At 45.6% G+C, this 19632-nt stretch overlaps 1 protein-coding gene and 1 long non-coding RNA gene across 3 annotated transcripts; both read left to right on the forward strand.

Moving 5' to 3' along the window:
- The first annotated feature begins 2623 nt into the window (after positions 1 to 2623).
- On the forward strand, positions 2624 to 4897 carry LOC127544327 (uncharacterized). The gene is made up of 2 exons (XR_007949423.1): positions 2624 to 3639; positions 4055 to 4897. It is a non-coding gene; the product is annotated as an uncharacterized LOC127544327 (long non-coding RNA).
- A 2974-nt stretch (positions 4898 to 7871) lies between these two features.
- Positions 7872 to 17435, forward strand: OSR2 (odd-skipped related transciption factor 2). 2 transcript variants are annotated; one of them, XM_051970916.1, is made up of 4 exons: positions 7872 to 8585; positions 13853 to 14617; positions 15814 to 15913; positions 16902 to 17435. In XM_051970916.1, the coding sequence occupies exons 2-4, from the start codon at positions 13965 to 13967 to the stop codon at positions 16974 to 16976; spliced, it is 828 nt and encodes a 275-aa protein (XP_051826876.1). In that variant the 5' UTR covers positions 7872 to 8585; positions 13853 to 13964; the 3' UTR covers positions 16977 to 17435. The 2 variants fall into 2 exon arrangements, with proteins under 2 accessions (XP_051826876.1, XP_051826875.1); XM_051970915.1 differs by having other exon boundaries at positions 7875 to 8585; positions 16820 to 17435.
- The last annotated feature ends 2197 nt before the right edge of the window (positions 17436 to 19632 follow it).

The raw sequence follows: 19632 nt of genomic DNA on the forward strand, positions 1-19632 counted from the left end.
AAGAGCTGAGTTCAAATATGGTCCTAGCCAGTTAGCTGTGTTAACTGACCCAACTGTGTTAACTATCTCATCCTCAGTTTCTTCATCTGTAAACTGGGAATAAGAGCAGCAACTACCTCACAGGGTTGTGATAAGGATCAAAGGAGACAACATATGAAAAAGCACTTTACAAACTTTAAATGGCTATGTAAATGGTAGATTTTGCATTTAATAAAAGTTTCTGAGTAAAGAATAAATGAATCTTTTGAAGAATTTAGGGGAGTGCACAACACTCAACCTTCAATGGTTTTCCTTATATTGAGTGTATTATTAATTCTATTTCAAATAAATTAAACATTTCAAAATGTTCAGCTGATGCTTTTTAAAAAATACCCATCGTTGTCACTTTCCAGTAGCTGAGCTCTGCCCCCAAAATCCTTACTTATAACAAACAACCGTTAAGCAAAAAAAAATCTGATACATTGGCTATATTCGACAGTATATGTCTGGCACATAGTAAATGCTTAATAAATATCATCCTACAACAGTAGGATACCTCTAAAGTCCCATAGTCAATAATGATTATTTCGTCGACATGAGTTCTGACTTTTTTTGTTTTCCTTTAACATTATTGTGGTCGTTGTTATGCTCATTTCATTCCTCATCAGTGTCAAATATGTCTTAGCAAGAATAAACATTTATTAAGGGTTTACTATGTGGAATTCAGAACCGCCGGCCTATTGGAGACGCTTCATATTCCTCACAGCCAGCTAGCTCGATTGTCCCAATGACCCTAGGGTGAGCACATCCAACAGGAATTGGGAACACATTACCTCCTCCGTCCTCCTCCCCAGAGACCTTCTTCCCCCAAATCCCCAACCTCCAACTTCCAGTTCGATCCAAGATTTTAAACGAAAACACGTGTAAAAGGGAAGCTGAAATCCCTTTCATGGGAGCGATTAGATCCCGATAGTGCTTTAGCCTCTGGGCTAAAGAAGACACTTTCTTTCGTGCCTATTTTCTAGGCAACAGATGCGAATTGAAGGATTGAAACGTGATGCGAAATGAAGCCTTAAGGCAGGGCAGGGTTAAGGGGAGCAGCGACTAAAGTTGGGGGCTGGGGGGAGCGGGAAGCTATTAGTGGAACTTGTACTTCTCACCTGGAGCCCCGAAGGCAATGATTCCAGTCTGGAATAACCGAGGCCGCTTAGTGCAGCAGCAGTCTCCACAGCCAAGGTCGGCTACTTAACGGACCCCAAGACCTCCAGTTTAGCGAGCTACTCCTCTAGTCTTGAAGACTTGAAAGTGGAAGAGGCTTCCACTCGGAAGAGCCAAAGGTTGCCGTTTTCAAGCCGGTTTAGCAAGGTCTGGCAGTCCCTACTAAGGACACCCACTCCCACGCCCACATAAAGCAACTCAAAAGCCATAGGACTAGGGTGAAATGAGTGAATCTGAGGAGAGAAGAGACAGAGAGGAGGAGAGGCGGGAAGTATCAGTTCCTAACATGGCAATTTCGCTAAATCAAATCCAGAGTTGAAATAATTTTAAAACAAAATCCCGCTGTTCCAAACTGACAAAAGGTTTCTTCAAGACGAGGCTCTGGAGACTGTGAGGGAAGGAAGGCGAGAGATTTACACCGCTCTTTTAGCCGGAGGGAGAATCCTTCTACCTCCCCATTTCCTTACACCATCATCGCCCCCCCCCTCCCCAATACCACTCCCAGTACCAAAGGAGTTGAGTAAAGAAGGTTGTTGAAAGGGGTGGGGGTAGCAAAAGGAGGAGAGGGGCAGAATGGAAGTTTAGCTGAATTAGGGTCGAATGGACCTGAAGTAGCAACCAGTAGCCAGTCAAAAGAATTAAGTAAGAGAGAGAGGAAGAATCCCTAGGACCTATTTGGAGAACTCCGAGTTACATTATTTGGCTTGAGATTGGGAGGCGAGAGGGGGTGTTCACACTCAGGCAGGCTTCCAGGATCACATACGGAAGGAAGAGCAAATCAGAGGATGAACGGGCTTTTAAGAGGATTCACCAAGAATTGGTAGACCTAAATTTAACTACAGTTTGGAAAGGGATGGGGTGGGGAAATAAGGTAAGAGGCTGTAGTGGTGATGATGGTGTTTGTGATGGTGGAGTATGTATGTGTACAGTATGCAGTACACACCTCACTGAACTAATGATGAGGTGATCATACCCCAAGAACTGTGCTTGTGCTCTTAGCACAGTGTCCTGCTTTGTCTTATGTGTTCTATCAATGTACATGTTTTTCTAGTGCAGACATTGTCTTATTTATATATTTTTCTTTATAAACCGTCCCCCTCCCCTTCCATCTAATCTAAAACCTTACTCACAGGATGCTGAGTAAAACTTTTCTTGCACTATTTCCTCCCTCATTTGAGAGATCTTGGTTAGTGCAATTGTTTTAAAGTTATTAAGGGAAGGCTGAGTGTGTGTGTGTGTGTGTGTGTGTGTGTGTGTGTGTGTGTGCATAGGGAAAGTATCTCTCCACTCCTGGCACGGTTTACTGGGGAAATGTAAAGAGGGAGAATCACTCATTTCTTTTTCCAATTGTGTTAGCTTGAAGTCTTTGTTCCTTTTTTCCCCTATCTGGGGCTTTTTTCTCTTCACAGAATCAGGCTCCAAAAAGGAAAAAGAAGGAAGTCACCATGAAATCGAAGCTGTTTCTCTCTTGGTGAACATATGAGGCAGCTCTCCTCCTCTTGAACTTGATTAAGAGCCAGAAAGTTTTCCTCAGGGCTTGCGCGGGGGCACGTGTGTACAAACTGTGCACATGTGTGTTGGTGTATTGATGTGTGTCTGAGTGTATCTGAGGACAGAGGCTTGCTGCCTATGTATGCACGCACCCCACACCCTCACACGAGCTGCCGGGAGCAGAGCAGATGAAATAAGTCCGAGGAGCTGCTCCTCAGCTCAGCACCCCACCCTCAGCCCACTTGTCACCTCTCTCCACCCTTGGGGGCCGTTCGTTCGTTCATTCGCTGCCAGGCAGCTGCAACCGTTGCTGACCCGCAGTGCCGGGGTCGCGAGGCTACTCCCAAGCCAAGAGGACACAAGCAGTGGCCTGGGTGACCGCCAAGCCCCCCGAAGTTCTATCACGAGTAAACAGGGAGGCCCCTGAGTGTGCTGACCAGGACGCTCCCTCCAGCCGATTTCCAGCTGCTCCCAATGGCCGAAGTTCTTAACCTGGAGGTTGCTTTTAAGTCACTTTGGACTTCTACTGCTTCTCAGGCTTCAGTATCCCCCGAAAAATTTAAACCTGGCTCACTCCTCCCTATTTTTCATAGGATGAGCCCCTCCTTCCCCTCCAGTGAAAGAACCCACTAATTCACGATAGAAACTGTCTCGTGGAAGCTAATGCTCACATAGGGCCCCCCGACTGGTCTTTACACCTTAATCTTTTCCCCAGGAACTCCCCAACCAGTTCTTCCAGAAGCAATCATCTCCCTATGCTCCTTGCAGCGAAGCCTCCTAGATAAGAAAGAGACAGAATTAGGGTTAAGAGGTTTAGGAAAGCAGGAAAGAAGAAGCCGAGGTGATGAAAAGAGAGATGAGCGAAGGAAGGGGTAAGAAATCTTCGAAACATTCCCTTTACCCATCCCAGAGAAACTGAACACGGAAGAAATGGATCTGAACTCGAAAGAGGTAAAAACGAATTTCTTTAAGGAATTAGGGAAGATTGGGGCGGCCGAGGTTGGAGGAATGTTTGGAGGGATGGGAATTTTAGCTCCTGTTCCTATGAGGGCCTAAACTAGGAGATGGAAAACACTAAGAAAAGCTGAAGCTCAAAAGGGAGTAATCTTTAGGCAGCCAGCCATCATCACTCTCTATCTCAAATGCCTAGGCGAAGCTAGTGTCTCCATTTACCATGTACTCATCCTGGATCGGTTCAAGGCCGGAACACTAGCTCTAAGTATCGGCTCCTAGGCGTCCGCAACTGCGCGCTAACCCTGCATTTATGCAGCTGTGTCCTCAACTGAAGTGGAGACCAGGAAAGGGCTTTGCGAGGCGGAGGGGCTGGTCTGGTCCTTTTCTAAATGTGACCTTCTCGTTCCTGCAGCGCAGGTGTCAGTTGATGCCGGACTTCCGCAGGACTGCGACTACCACTTGGCTTCCCGAGCTCCGCACTGAACGAGCTCGAATAGTTTGAAGGCACCTGGGGTTCGTCCAGAGAGTCTAGGTGAAGGCTCCTCTTTCGCCCACGAAATCAGTGGAGGAAGGGAAAACCTGCTAGTCCAAGAGCTTTGTAGACAAGGGGTCTCCGGCTGCGGAGAGAGTTTGAAAAGCGGGACACATTCAAAAGGAGATCCGAGCCTTGGGCTCCTACCTAGCCGGGATGGGATGGGCAAGGGGAAAGAGGGCAGGGAGAGGGGATGAAAATACCCGTATTTCAAAAATGCACACCCCTGCACACGCGCATACACGGAGCGCCTGTGTACACTGCTCCGCGAACTCGCGGACGCCAAACCAAAAGAAGCTCATTTGCTGGTGGTTTCGCGTCCGGGAGCGGAGAGCCAGGAATAAGCGCCAAGCCGCATGCTGTGCCGGGTCTGGGCCTCCAGGGGGAGCTGCAGCTCTTCCACCCGCTAGCCCGCCCGCTGAGTCTCGGGGTCGAACAATTCCGCTTTACCCTAACGCAAGTGTCTACTCTTTCTCCCCATCCCTGACCGATAAATTGGCTCTTAATTTCCCTCCCAACTTCATCCTCAGTGTACCCCTATTTGAAATCTAATACCCCGAACTTCGCTGCCTTCCACTCCGTGTACCAACCCCCTCATCTTTCCTCGTACTGTACGTCTCCTCAAACTGGGTTAGTCCAAATGGGGGGAGAGGGCGTTTGGAGGGGTGAAGAGCAGCCCCCCAAGGCCACACTTGGAGCTCAAAAATAAAGCCGTGAACACAAGCATGGTGTTTTCCAAGAAAACTCAGAGCCGGAGCTGGGGTGGGAAAAAGGCTGGAGACAAAAGGACCAAAGTTGAGAGGCGAAGGGGAGAAATCCCTGAATCCCTGGAGACAGGTGGAATTTTCATGATTTATTTGGGTGGTAATTTTCAAGACAAAAAACAATTTCTGCACTGTGAGAAGGGGAGGCCCCGCAGCCTGACACCCGATCGGTGCTTAGACCTGCAGGAGTAGCAATCTGGGTGGGCCCCAGGGGAAGGGAGCCTGCATATGGTCCCTTGCACCGAGGCCGCTCTCCCCTCTTTACCCTTCCCCGTTTCCTTCCTCCCTCACCTTGATGGAGCTTTGAGGGCTTAAAGCCTCAACCGTCCCCCCCCTTTTTTTTTTCTTTCCTTTTCGTAATTTCTTTGGAAGTGTCCTTGGTGTCGAAAACCTAAAGCTGGCGAGGACAGCAGATAAACCCCCTCGGCGGAAGTGTCAGGCTGACTTGCACTTCGATGTTCCCCAAAGACCAGGAGTAGTGAAAAGGAAACGAGGGAGGGAAGGGGTTCAGTTCTCAGCTGCCTGAACTAGAGGACTATTAAGGGTATCTGAGCCTGCCAGACCTCCCTCTTTCTGCATCCCCAGGGCTCCCTGCCACCCACCCACAGGTTCCAGATGCTTTTCTGCACCATGCTGACAGTCCCATGCACCATACATCCTTGAATGAGAATGAGTACGTGTAAGGTGGGGGTAGGGTAGGAGAACACTGGATGGACTTGACTGCTGCTTGTGTATGTATGTATGTTGGAGTGTGTGAGCGTACTTGTATGTGTGCCCCCCCCACTAAGCACCCCAAATCACTCTCCAGCAACAACTCGTATTGTAAAATTGAACTGCAGTGTATATTTCAAGGGGTACCCCAGTAAAGGCAAGTAAGGGAAAGAGCAGACACTTTCCAGAGCGCTCCTCAGTTCTTCCCACACCTTCTAGACTTATCTCAAACACCTGCACCTAAAAGTCTCCGAAGAAGGAATGGACAGACAACTCCGGGCCGTCTATGTCCCACTTCGGAGGAAGATTTTTCTCCTATCTTTCTGGTCGCAGCAATCAATTATGAGAGCGCGAGATGAAGGGGAAAGGGGGCTTAATTTCTGGCAAGGTTTAATTCGGTTAAATAAGGCATCCAATGTTCAGTTTTCTTTCGGAAAGAAAGCTTATCTCCTGGGAAGATTCTCAGTCCTGTCATTACAGTGGGAGAAACACCATGAGGAACAAACATCGACACTCATATACCCCTAGAAAAATATAAAATAATACTTTGAATTTACCTTACTACGGAGAGAAATGACTGGATGATCCAGACGTTTTCTTAGGGATGGATAATTGCCGGTCATTCGGTGGTCAGAGACAGTGGGGATTGAGAGGAAGAGCATCTGAAAGAAGTTGCCGTTTAAAAAAAAAAAAAAAAAAAGGCAAATGGAGCGAGGCATAATGATCTCCTCACGGCACTGAAAAGAAAGTATCTTATTTAACTCAACATTTGGAAGTATTTTTTCTCTCGAAAACCTTCAGCCTACAAGCATCCTTCCTCTCCCAAGTTGCTTCAGCAGAAATGGTATGTATGGTAGCAATTCAATACGTCTTTTACATGTAGCACTAAATAGAGAATTAGCAAAAGTTCTATTCTCTGTTCCAAGATCATTTATTATCACATCGAATATAACATGGAAAAGGGAAATGATCTGCTATCCCTTACAAAAGAAACGAAAACTTTTCTCCCCTTTGGCCAAAGTAAGAGATAGTTTATCTTATACAAATCTGGAAAGGAAACAAAGATTTTGCTTGACCCTCCACCAGAGCCTTGACCTTTCCAAGCGTCTATTCCTGCCTGTCGTGCTTGCATTTCCACGGCCAGTAACACGATTCAGATTATTTTTCAGTGTTGTTCTGCATAGTTCATTTAAAATCAACTTTTTTGGTGGGTGAGTTGGGGGAACCATTCAACTCTTGGCTGGAATAATAGAATCAGCCAAAAAGCATCTTCTCCTCATTAGGGTCATTTCAGACAAAGTTTTTGCTCCATTATCGTCTCATTGATGCTGTCAATCCAAAAAAAAAAAAAAAAAAAAAAAGGGCACGAAAACATTGTCACTAGCTTGGTCATTATCAAATCCGACACCAAAGCCTCCTAAGTTATATACAGTAACTATTCCAAAAGAGCCAAAAACCTCTGGGGAGAAGGAAAAAAACTTTTCGAATTTATCATTACATCTTGAATTCGATTCAGTTACGACTGCAGCGGACAAATGAAATCCATGCTCGGCCCGGTAGGGAGGTGAAGGCGTTTACGAAATAAAACTTTTTAAGTGCTTCTCCCAAAATCATGGGGTTACTACTATGCTTTGTAGTTTGTGGGGGCGATTGTAGATTCCCCATATCTTTGACCAATTGACTGCTGATTGAGAAATGTCCTCTGAAGGTAGGAAGTGCAGCTGTAAATGTGTGTGTGTGTGGGGGGGGGGAATTTAATGCCACATTCTAAACATAATTTCATAACTACAGAACTGTCCACAATATCACCACTGTACCAAACATGCACGAAAAAGTAATGTTTGGGGGAAAACAGTAGCCGAAAACAGAACATTTAATTGCAGACGTCTATAAAATTGGCAATATTAATGTACTATGTTATATTTTAAATTGGGGAGGTGGAGGAGGAGTAGTGGAAGGCGAGAAAATCATTGTTAGTAGGTTTGATTATAATCATTTAAATGACCAGAATCAATTTCCACCATCTGTATATCATAGCTATCCAAAGAGGCTTCTGTTGACTGTGTTAAGAACTGAAAATAAAGCAGACTTAAGCCCTACGTTGGAACTACTGCCCCGTGCCCTTTCTAGTGCTATGTAGGGTCATTGGTGTGGTACGGAAGCAGTTATTGAATTTCTTACAAAGGAGTTAATGACACAAAAAAAGGAGGATGGCGGGGGTGGGGTAGGGGGGGAATAAAGGTTGTATTTGTTTTTTTTTTAACCGAGTCACCTTAGGTAAAGTAACAAGGAAAACGTCAAGAAGACCTGTGCCTTTAAGATGCAGTTGCTATCCAAACACAAGTAAACAGAGCGGACCATTAGCGAGAAAAAGGAGGAGGAGGAGGAGCTGGAGGCGGACTCCGAACTTGACAACCCCAGAACGTTCGGGGGGTAGGCGGGGCGGAACGCTCAGGCAGCGAACATTCGAATGTGTGCAGCTCTGGGTGGGACAGCGGGCGGGGACTGCGAGTTCTACGCCACTTAACTGCTGAAATGTGATGGACCTGGGAGGGGAAGGCTCAGACTTCATCCAACTTCGCAAGAGTTGAAGGCTCAGAGGCTCCAAAGAGGAGCGTGATTGAAGCGAGATCTCGGAGTGACTAAAGCCAATCAGCACTTTTTTTTTCTTCTGTTTTACGCTTTCGCTTCGGGAGTCCCAAAGACAAGGATCCTCCTAGACCCGCCATCCCCGGAACGGCTCCTCTTCGTCTATATCATGTCCAAGGCTCCCGGGACTCAACTGGGAAAGAGCTTGCTGAGTTGAACTTCTGACGGACGGACTGCTCCGCCAGTCCACTGTGGATCTAATGACAACGCAAAGATACGCGCGGCTCGCGGCTAGAACTTTGCAGTAGGAGGGGCGGCCCTTTCTGTGGGAGACCCTTTCTGCCGAGGTAAGTAAGTCTCTAGTTTCTGGGAGTAGGCTGCAGCCGGCGCTTTCAAAAAGTACAGTCTCGCTTAAAGAGATTCGGCAGAGACGGCAATAAAAATGCCGATTCTCTGTCCAGCGTGCCATTGTTTCACACATTGTATTGCCCCGGGAGTGTTACCCCTTTGAAAAGAAATGAAAATCGATGAATTGTAGATATACTCAGTGACCCGACCGTGTCTGCTTCCCAGGAGACCCCTTTCCCTAATCCCTAGCTTTCTCTCTCTCTCTCTCTCTTTCTCTCTCTCTCTCTCTCTCTCTCTCTCTCTCTCTCTCTCTCTCTCTCACACACACACACACACACACACACACACACAACACACACACACACACACACACACACACAGAGAGAGAGAGAGAGAGAGAGAGAGAGAGAGAGAGAGAGAGAGAGAGAGAGAGAGAGAGAGAGAGAGAGAAGAATGTTTTTGCAATTTGTTTCCGGGCATTTTATCTCAACCACGAGGTACCCAAGATCTCAGCACTGTAGTTTCTTAAACTGATCTAGTAACTTGAGCAAGGATAAGAGTTTTTCTTGAGTTCTTCAAAGTTTACCGTCCCTTCTGTTTTCTCTCTCCTTCTTGCCATTTCTCCCATCACTTTTTTTTCCGCCTTCCTCTATTTTCCAATCCTTTTCTCTCTCTCTTTCCTTCTCTCTGATTCTCTCTGATGCGTTTCCCACTCTCCCTCTTCTTTATTCTTTCATCCTTCCCTTTTCTCTCTCTCTTTTCTGCTCTTTATTTTCCACTATTTCCCTCTCTTTCTTCTAAATCCCCAAATGCTTTTTACCTCAGGGCTAGAAATCCTAAATCACTTTACACTTCCAGAATCTCTAGTAGAGCCCGGAGTGGAGATTTTGATTCAGAATACCCACTCTTTTTTTTTTTTTTTTTTTTAAACTTCAGGCTAGGAATGTTTTAAGGATGAAATAATGATGTTAGGCAAACCTTGATTAAATCTACAACCATGTGCTTGATGCCTGCAGTGCCCGTAGTGGGGGTGAGGGAAAAGAAGAAAGAAACCCAGAGTGTTGTGTCTGGATAAGCAATAAATCGCCAGGTCGAAGGACATGAAGTGGGTTTCCAGAAGAATGATGGTTGGGGGGTGGGGTGGGGTGAGGGGGAATGCCGGGGGAGTGTCAATGTAAAGACCCGAGATAGGATGAATCTGCCTACCTGTTTCTTGGAGAACAGAAGACTCCTGGCACTTCCCCCATGCGAAAGATCTCAGGCAGTTAGCTTGCTTTTTCTCCTTCTCTCCCCCCACCCCCACCCCCCATTCCACTAAAGTAACTGCCACCCTAAGAGGAACAAGAAAGTCACTCTTCTCGCTCAGGAACAGGGCCAGCGAGTGAGAGCAAAGAGTAACAGAACACGGAGTATGCGGAAAGCATCTTAATTTAATTAACTCCTCGGGAAGTAGAGGCGGTTAGGAGTGGCAGCGGGAGCTACAGCGTGGCTGGCGGTGATTCCCACCTGCTTGCGAGGAGGCGACTTTAAAAATAAAAATCAAACTTTCATCTAATTCTTTTTTTTCTTCGCGTCTATTCTAGCTGTTTTAAATTTCAAACAAAAAGTCGCATCAGGTGCAATTCGACCACAGCTATCTGATTTATGGGAAACCCTGTTAGGCTGAATTTCAATGTCGAATGCGGATTCTTTAGAGAAGAATATTGGGCTGCATGTGTATCATTCTTAAGATTATCGATCTTAGTGTACACCAAATTCCTCATCAAATCACCTCTGGTCACTGTAGCTTTTTTATTTTTTATTTTTGCTTTGTTTTGTTTCGTTGAGATGTTTGTTGTGGTTGGGGAGAGGGGTTTACTCAAATGTTGCGAAAGCTTCACTGAAACTTCAATTAATAAGTAAACATTTCACTTGTTGACAGACACAGGACGAAGTTTTAAAAACTTCTAGACATAACTGGAAATTCCTGTAAAGTAGGCTGGTGCGAGAGGGCTGGTCCCCTTGCCACTGAAGTTTGTCAGGACTTTTTTTTTTCTTTTCTCTTCCATAATTTTTCACTTCAACTGTAAAATTAAAAAATAACAGCTTATCCAGAGCTAGGTGGAGGAGACTTCAAAATGGCTTTGATCGCTGGTGTTCTTGACCAAGGCAGGGAGTTGTAAATGCCGTGAAAGAGACAGGACAAAACGAAACTACCCTCAGATCTGGGCATTGAACGAAAATATCTTTTGACATATATATCCAGTAGCTCAGCTGGTTACTGGAAGCCCGAAATCCCCAGCTATTTATGGAGGACACTTTTTACAATGTTGGGAGATATTTTGGAAGGTGTTTTGTTTTGTGTTTTCCAAAAGATTTTCCACAGGGATCCAATTTGACTTATTCCCCTGTAAAGGGAGAAATCGTCTCTTCAATGTAGTTGAGAGCACACACATCACTCGAAAAAAGCAGGTCCTTCTGTGCGACTTTTAGATTTAACTGTAATACACGGTCAGGAATTTTTGCGTTCTAAGCCTTTAGGAGAGCGGGGAGGAACTGTGCACTTAGCTTTTTTGACTAGAGAATTAACATTTAACCTTTAAAGCAGACGTTGGTTTCACGCTTTAGGAAACGAGATCCTAGGTCCTGGATTTCCCTTCCTCGCCCTTCGCCCCCAATCCTGGGATATGGTGGTGGTTGTACTTTGCCTCCTGTGTTTATTTCTAAGAAAAGAAATCAGGAAATAAACTGAAATACCCAATTTCTGTTCCTTCTCTTTGGATAAAATATCTGTGGTTCAGTAATAAAAGAGAGGAAATCACTTTAATTAATCTAAAAGCAATGAAATCCTCAGTTATTAAGGAGATTGAAGTGTAAAATTTTAAATGACCAAAGACAAAGAAATAAATAAACAACGAACATTGGGTCCATAAGGAATAGATTTCCAGGATTGTTTGCAGGAGAAATACTCCTAGAGCTATGGGGGTGGGCTCAAGGATTGTCCCTGATCAAAAATGGAGAGTGATTAGTGGTGGGAAAGTTTATTATAAAAGGGAGGTTTATAGTTTCGGTTGAATGGTCTGAGTGAAATCCTCTGACTGTCACACACCTCTCATTAACTCCCTGCCTGCACTCCCAGCTCACATACCACTAGGCAGACGCTGGTTCATTAATAAATCCCTGTCTCAGGGAAGGAAAAGGAGGCAGAGAAAGTGTGGGCCTAGATGAGGAAGCCAAATCCTCCTCCCCTAAGAGGGTTTTTATTTTTATGTATTAACTCTCCCCCCACCCCTACACACTTTGCACTCAAATACATGCCAAAGGGTAACTGTTCACAGATTGGAAGGATGAAAAACCAGGCCCCCATTAGGAAGGAGGAAGAAAAGGCAACTGAATGGGAGAAGACTCCTAGCTTCTTAAGGAGAGTAGAAACTCAAAAGAGGAGAGTGCTATGGGTGGAAGTTGATTTTTTTTAAAGGCCTATTTCTATGAGAAAAATCTCTTAGCTGCTGATAACACCACATTCTTTCTTTCTCTCTGTCTCTGTCTCTGTCTGTCTGTCTGTCTGTTTTCCCCTCCCCCATCTCTGATTTTAGCATGGGCTAGCAATTTACTTAGGAACTAGAAAACCCTAGCTGAATACAAATGGTATAGAAGAATATATATCACAAAAATTGCAAGTAAGGCTTTGAGGGATGCCCTTAGAAAGCCTGAAAGGCCATTTGACTTTCACTAACCTTTTAAAAGATCTGAAGAAAAAGCGAGTGGGGTGAGATGGAAGTGTGGCAATTAGAAGAAATGGAGAAATAAAATTCTCTGAGCTCTACATCATTGCAGATTTCATACCTGGATAGCTGACAGACACTTCCTTCTTCTGGTCTTAAAGCTGCCAGGCTTGGAACAAATAAATACATTAAAACTTCTCTCTTAGAACCTGTTCAAAGCACTCTCCATCCTTTTGAATGAACTAAAAGTATCTTCTAGTTTTCCTCCCTCGAGATCAGACTTCTCTAGTTCTGTTGGGGTCAGAAAAAAGACGTGGAGACTCAGAAAAGGAAGGGGGGGGGAGAGAAGTCCTCTCCCCAAGGGTCGAGTTCTAAACCACTTAGAATGATGTTTCTTCCGAAGAACTAGGAAGTGTTAGCTGAAGGAATCCCTCAAGGCTTAGGAAAAACTGGGAGGTCGGCTGTCCCATCTGGGGGAAGGCGGAAGACTTTTAGACTACTCCATCCTCTTCTCTTCCCCGCTACTATTCGACCATCTGGAAGGGATCTGGGGTGGGGGAGGGAGAAATGAGTAGTGGAAGATGGCAGCGGCGGGGGAAGGGGAGAAGTTGGGGGCCAAACTCAGAAACTTGGGGCGAGGTGTCTTCTTCCCTTCTTCCTTCCTTCAGCACCTCCTCCCTGATCAATGGGGTTAATGTGAAGAGAAGAAAAAATTAAGGCTCCGAGATCAGAAGAGAAATGTTCTAAGCCTCTGACCTGGGTGAAAGGAGAAAAGATCCTACCACCCACTCGAAAAACCTATAGAGTTCATTGCTCCTGCATTTGCCACACTTCGCTCTACCCGCCACACACACTGCTCTCTGGGTCTGGCAGGAGATCGGTGGTGGCCTCCTTTTGGGTCCGAGGAATTGACTGAGATGGGTGCGATTAGGGGAAGGGAAGAAGAAAACCCTAAGGTACTATAGGTCCAGGACCCTAGTCTACTGGATCCTAGGCTTGGCCTGATTATCCAGAGGCCCATAGAAGAGACAGCCGCGGTGGCAGAGATTCTACCCACCCCGCGCTCCGATGGATCCGGGTGCAGAGCTTACAAGGCAAGCACCCTTGTTCAGAAAGTTTGATAGATTTTGTTGACAGGAAAATATCGTTTTGACTTGCAAATCTTAGCTAGTGGAAGGGAGCCGGGGTGGAGGGGATGGGTAAGGACTTTTTTTTTTTTCGGTGAGCCGGTGCTCCTTTGCTTCCCAGCACTAGGGCCGACCTTTCTGTAGGCTCCCTGGATTAGTAAGTAGCCCGAACTACCCTCTTCCTCATTTCCTTGGTGGCGTTTTTGTTTTTCTTAGATTAATCAGTTTGGGAATCGAACTCAGTAATTGAGCCGGTGTTATGCACATTTCCCCTGGGATCTCTTCCTGGGAGGTTAGTGGGGAACGATGAACCGAGGGAAAGGTCTAGAGCCAGCGCTGATCCCAGCGCTGAGCCCAACGTGAGCCCCAAACCTGTCTGGATGAACATTCATGTGTTCTTTCTGTTCTTCCTTCTCTCCTTCCCTCCCCTTATAGCGTCTTATAGCTTTGGCGTCAGCCTTTTTTTGGATTTGCCTCCGAGTATCTCCACGAGTTCCCAGTCCTGGAAGAAAGGGGCAGAATCCTCTGCACCCACCGAGCCCGGAAGATGGGAAGCAAGGCTCTGCCCGCACCCATCCCTCTCCACCCCTCGCTGCAGCTCACCAACTACTCCTTCCTCCAGGCTGTGAACACCTTTCCGGCCGCCGTGGACCACTTGCAGGGCCTGTACGGGCTCAGCGCAGTGCAGACCATGCACATGAACCACTGGACGCTGGGCTACCCCAACATGCACGAAATTACTCGTTCCACCATCACGGAGATGGCTGCGGCTCAGGGCCTGGTGGACGCCCGCTTCCCCTTCCCGGCCTTGCCCTTCGCTACCCACCTCTTCCACCCCAAACAGGGGGCCATTGCTCACGTCCTCCCGGCCCTACACAAAGACCGGCCCCGATTTGACTTTGCCAACCTAGCCGTGGCCGCCACGCAGGAAGACCCCCCCAAAATGGACCTAACCAAGCTGAGCCCGGGCTTAGGCAGCCCCATCTCAGGCATCAGCAAATTGACTCCAGACAGAAAACCCTCTCGGGGGAGGTTGCCTTCCAAAACGAAAAAAGAGTTTATCTGCAAGTTCTGTGGCAGGCACTTTACCAAATCCTACAACTTGCTCATTCACGAGAGGACCCATACGGACGAGAGGCCTTACACTTGTGATATCTGCCACAAGGCCTTCCGGAGGCAAGATCACTTGAGGGATCACAGGTGAGCTTCCTAATTCGATACTGGTAGGTTAGGGGGTGGACAGAAAAGTGGCCCAAGAAAGAACAGAGAAAGTGCCTGAAATCCAAGAGCCCCCTTCACCAAGCCAGACCGGATCTATTGCTGGAGAACTTGTGACTGTATGCTTGCCTCCAGCCAAAGAAGGTTGAAGAAATTACAAATAACTCTCCCCACCTCAAAATCTATATCTCTCCTGCCTAAAGAAGTACAAAATTATTTGTCGAGAAAAAGTAATTCAGGTTCCTCATCCCAGTGTATGGAGAGCCAGGTGTTCTGAGGTTCCTTGGCGCTCTTGTTTCTCAGTCTAGGTTTCAAGATCAGATGGAGGGATTTGGGCACCTTTTCTTATGTTCAGCTGCCTGAGACTCATTTTCCCGGAGTTGCCTTTCCCTTGCCTTAGACTCTCAAATCGGTCTTCCAAGACATCTCTGTTTGCCAGCCCCAGGGTCCCTAAATTCCTCACTCCTCCCACTCACCACCCATTCCGAAGGCAATTTTTTTCATACCGGGGCCCCAACACCTCCCTGGCTGTCGCAGCGCTGTTTGTTTCCCGGGTTATGAAGCTAGAGAGAAAGAAAAATCTGGTTACCTCTGCACCCCTGCATCAGATCCCGCATTACTACTATTATTGTTATATCTCCCAATAGACTATACTCTGGCCTGATCCTGGTTCAAGGTTTTTCCCCTACCTCCTTCTCCCCCCACCCTCACAGTCCTCCAGAAGAGAGATCAGAATTCCATGAGGATTCTCTCAAAATCACAGCTGGGAGGTTGCAAAATCTCTTCTCCCGGCCCGTTAAGGGATTTGCTGAAGTCTGTTCCCCGCTAATTTAGCCCTTGCATTACATCCTGATTTGGCCAGTTTAATTCCCTGGTTTAAAAAAAAAAAAATAGAGACCAGAGAACTGCTTATTCCTCCCGATTTTTTCGAGATCTCGCTCCAAAGCACCCACCAGAGAGGGCGATCAAGTGTAGATAAGCCGGCGCTGTGCCTGGTTTGAAAGTCTGTTACATGAGGTTAACCATAAACAGAATTACACAAGGGAGAGAAAAAATTCAAAGACAGAAAGAAAAGCCAATTTCCTTTAAGTTCTCCTTTAAGTCCTCAGACATAAATGTTTCTGGAAGGTGACAACGTGCACCCAAGCCATTTAACTGATTGTTATATCAACTTGCAGGTATATCCATTCCAAAGAAAAACCCTTCAAATGTCAGGAATGTGGGAAAGGATTTTGTCAGTCTAGAACTCTGGCGGTTCACAAAACTTTACACATGCAGGTAAGCGCCTTTCCTTATCTAAGAAACTTTTATTTCGTTTTCTAATGTCTGTTTTCCGAGAAGTAGCCAAGGACCCGCTTTTAAACTGTGAATTCATATTTGTTCTCTGTTTGACTGGAGAGGTTCTATATTTTTCCTCTACTAGTTTTTAATGGGGAAAATGATTGTCCTTCCTCCTCTTTTTATTTTGGAAATATTTCTGGTTCTAAGAAACAGCCGTAGGACTTCTACGGGAATGAAGTCCCATTCATAATTTAGTCCTCTTAATTAGCAGCAGTTTAAAAAAATTAAAAAGCCGTATTCGTTCTCCACATCCCTTTCCCATCAAACTCCCTTCTACTTTGAATTTAAGGATGGTATTTATGATTGGGAAGCAATGCACAATAATTTCTGGAAAAGCATCAACAGAGCAGTCCTGTCTACACTGGCTCTCCCACTCACTATTTCCCTTATAAAACCTCTAGCACTGACCACCAATAGTGGTTGAGCTATCTAGTACCTGCTAGATGCCTGCTACCCTGAAGAGAGGAATACTCCAAACCCACCCTTTCAGCCCCTGGCCCTTTTCTTTCTGTGTTTGACACGGCGATGACATGTAAAGAGTTAGAAATCATAAATTCGAATTTGCAGGGATGTGCCCGTACAGTTATCAACGCTGCCAGTTGTGTCAGGCGTGTACCGGGAGGTCGCCTGTGTGTGTTCCCGGATGGAGCACTGAGTAGTGCAGATCTGTCTTTGCAGGCTCCCCCTAACCCACCTCAGTTGCTGGAGGGTGGGAGGTAGAGAAGGGAGTGGGGTGGAGGGGAAGGTATTGTGAGTGGTTGTGTAATGTTAGTACTGCAGATAAGAGAAGGGCACAGTGGTGGTGTGAAGGATTAATCCTTTGCTTGCTTCACATCTGAACAGGAATCTCCACACAAATGCCCCACATGTGGAAGAACCTTTAATCAGAGAAGTAATCTGAAAACTCACCTTCTCACCCATACAGACATCAAGCCCTACAACTGCGAGCAGTGCGGCAAAGTGTTCAGGAGAAACTGTGATCTGCGGAGGCACAGTCTGACCCACACCCCGCGGCAGGACTTCTAGAGCAGCCAAGCATCTGGCCCCCTCTCCCCACCCTTGCCTGCCTCCCCCAGCCAGGCCCTCCTCGGGCCCGAACTGTCCCCGACCGACCCCAACTCGCCCCCTGCAGCTGCACCTGCAGCTTATGAGCTTAATAACTCTTCTGGCGGACTCAAACTATAATAGAAACACACACACATACCGCCATTACACAGCTATACAAAGAGCGTATGCTAGTCTCTTGTAGATATTCACAGCTCATTTTAGAGCTCTGTACATAATGTTGTGAGGGGGGTTGTTTTATTGTTTCTGGGGTTTTTGTTTGTGCAGTTGTGTTTTTGGGTTTTTTCGTTTTTTGTTTCTTTGGTGGTATCTTGTCAAATGCACCTGGACAAGGAAAATAGAAGTCAAATTTATCTTTAAAAACTGTATTTCAAAATAAAACATTTTTTTCCAACTCTTCTGTAGTATGCCTTGTAATTCTCTTGCACTTTCCTTGTGGGTTGGGGTGAAGGGGTGGTGATGGTAGTGATGACCACAACCCAAATGTTTCCATACTGAAGAGAATGAACCCATTGCCTCTCCATTTCTTGGATGGATATTAACTTCTTCCCCTATTGGAAGCAGATTTTCTCTTTTTATATAGTCTTGTGGCTTTGGAGAATTATGTGAATGTATTAGAATTTGTTTTTGTTTTCCTGAAGATACTAAAAGGAAAATGGCACCGAGTCTCCCTTCCCTCTAAATACAGACACATACATACACAAACTTTGGTCCTGTCTGTATCTAGCATGTTGTTTCTTCCATGGTAATATTGTTATTCTTGTTAATGATGACAGGCAGTAATTCTGGGGCCTGTCCCTAGGCCCCAGGCAAGGTGATATTTTTCAACTGGGGCTCTTTCCACAAGAACCAACTTTTTCTCCTTCCCCAGCAAGTCTGTTGTTTTTGAGATGGGGGTGGTGGGGAGGAAGGAAGAAGAGAAAAATATGAAGACAGGAGGTAAGTACAGCTCTTCCAAAAGTCCTTGGCCCAAAGTCAAAGTCTCTGATGGGCAGTTTCTCTAAAAGACTAGACTTTGAACGCTTGCTGTCATTTATCACTGTAGCCAGGGACTTTATTCTGCTTTTAATGAAGAAGTCCTTCCCCTCAAATCAACTGCCAAGGAAGGGAGAAATGATATACAGCCTCCAGAAAGGTGAGGAAGGTTAAAGGGGAAAAAAAGTAAAGGATTTAGCCAAATTTTTAACAGCTCCTTCCAAATTGGGCACAATCTCTCTAACATAGATTTGGGTTCTCTCCACAAAGAAGATTGTACATTTCCAAGATGCCAAGTCATTAGACAGAGAGTCTAGGAGCAGTAGCAAGCTGCTCTTGCTTCTTCTTAGGCAACTGGGAAAATATAGCAAGTTCTGGTTACTCCATGTAAACCAAAGGGCAAATCACCTTATTTCCTTCCTAGGTAGTTCATTCCTTCTTCTAGGTTTCTTGGGGAGATACTAGTATGATGACAACACACAAGGTATAAATTTGGATAGAAAGTATTAGAAGGACAGGAAGATATTATGGGGATACTACAGGGAAATGACTAGCATCTGTGAGAAGAAACCTCAGAAGTACCTGGCATTCACCAAAGATTGAGTTCTGGGCTCAGGAGCTGGATTTTGGTGTAGTCCTTAAAACTGAGAAATGAGATGGGGGGAAAAATATTCCCTGCTTCTTTCTGATGGTGTGCTTTCTTTTGGTGTGTCCTTCCCTCCCTTTAGAGAAGGGATATGATAGCTTATGGGACTAGGGAATAGAAACTAGGATGTAAATTTCTCAGAGACAGAAATTGCCATTTTTTCTTCCATTCTTTTAGTATTCCTTGTTTATCCTCAGACTCTGGAATAAGAACTATGCACAGTGAGATAAATGCTAGATCACTCTTTATCTCGTTTTGTGAGACTTGAGTATACACAGTTGAAGCTGTTCCTTTCTTCTGCAGGAAAACCATGCGATTTATTGAATATCAATTCTTTTTCCATTCCACAGAATGTGTAGATAGACTCACAGACAAGCTACACAAACTCTAGCATGAGGCATACATAAAAGGCTCCATTATTTAGATAAATACACGGTTTCTATGTTTGCCATTTTTTGTGTGTGTGTTTCCATTTTTTGTGGAATGGAACAAGTGTTTAGTTGGTTTTATCTGCATTGACCACTCAGAACACTCTCCTTCTGAATGTAGAAACTGCAGCCCTTTAGTGAGCAAAGTTGAGGAATACTATGAAAAGAACTGCCCCTCCAGTTCCCTTCACTTGTCGTCCAGAGCCCACTGTCCCACCTACCCCTGACTCTGGCCTTGTGTGCACAACTCCACTGTTCAGATTATCAGAGAATGTCCCTTGACCTCTATCAACTACAGGCAGATTCCCTAAGATCCTTTCCTAGCTCAAGGATATCTAGTCAGACCAACTCTTTTTAATTCAGCACAACAGTAGTGACAGGAAGTGGGAGTAAAAGGGGAAGGCAAACTGGGGGAGAAAAGTTAAGGGTCCTGTAACTCTCAGCTTAAAGATGAGCATTTCTAGCAAAAACTGATTTCTATTTTCATGAGCTTTTCTGCCTTTCTACCTCCAGGGATACTTTCTTGGGGACCTGGAGTATTC

Source organism: Antechinus flavipes, chromosome 1 (genome assembly GCF_016432865.1).
Source record: "Antechinus flavipes isolate AdamAnt ecotype Samford, QLD, Australia chromosome 1, AdamAnt_v2, whole genome shotgun sequence".
Classification (NCBI taxonomy): Eukaryota; Metazoa; Chordata; class Mammalia; order Dasyuromorphia; family Dasyuridae; genus Antechinus; species Antechinus flavipes.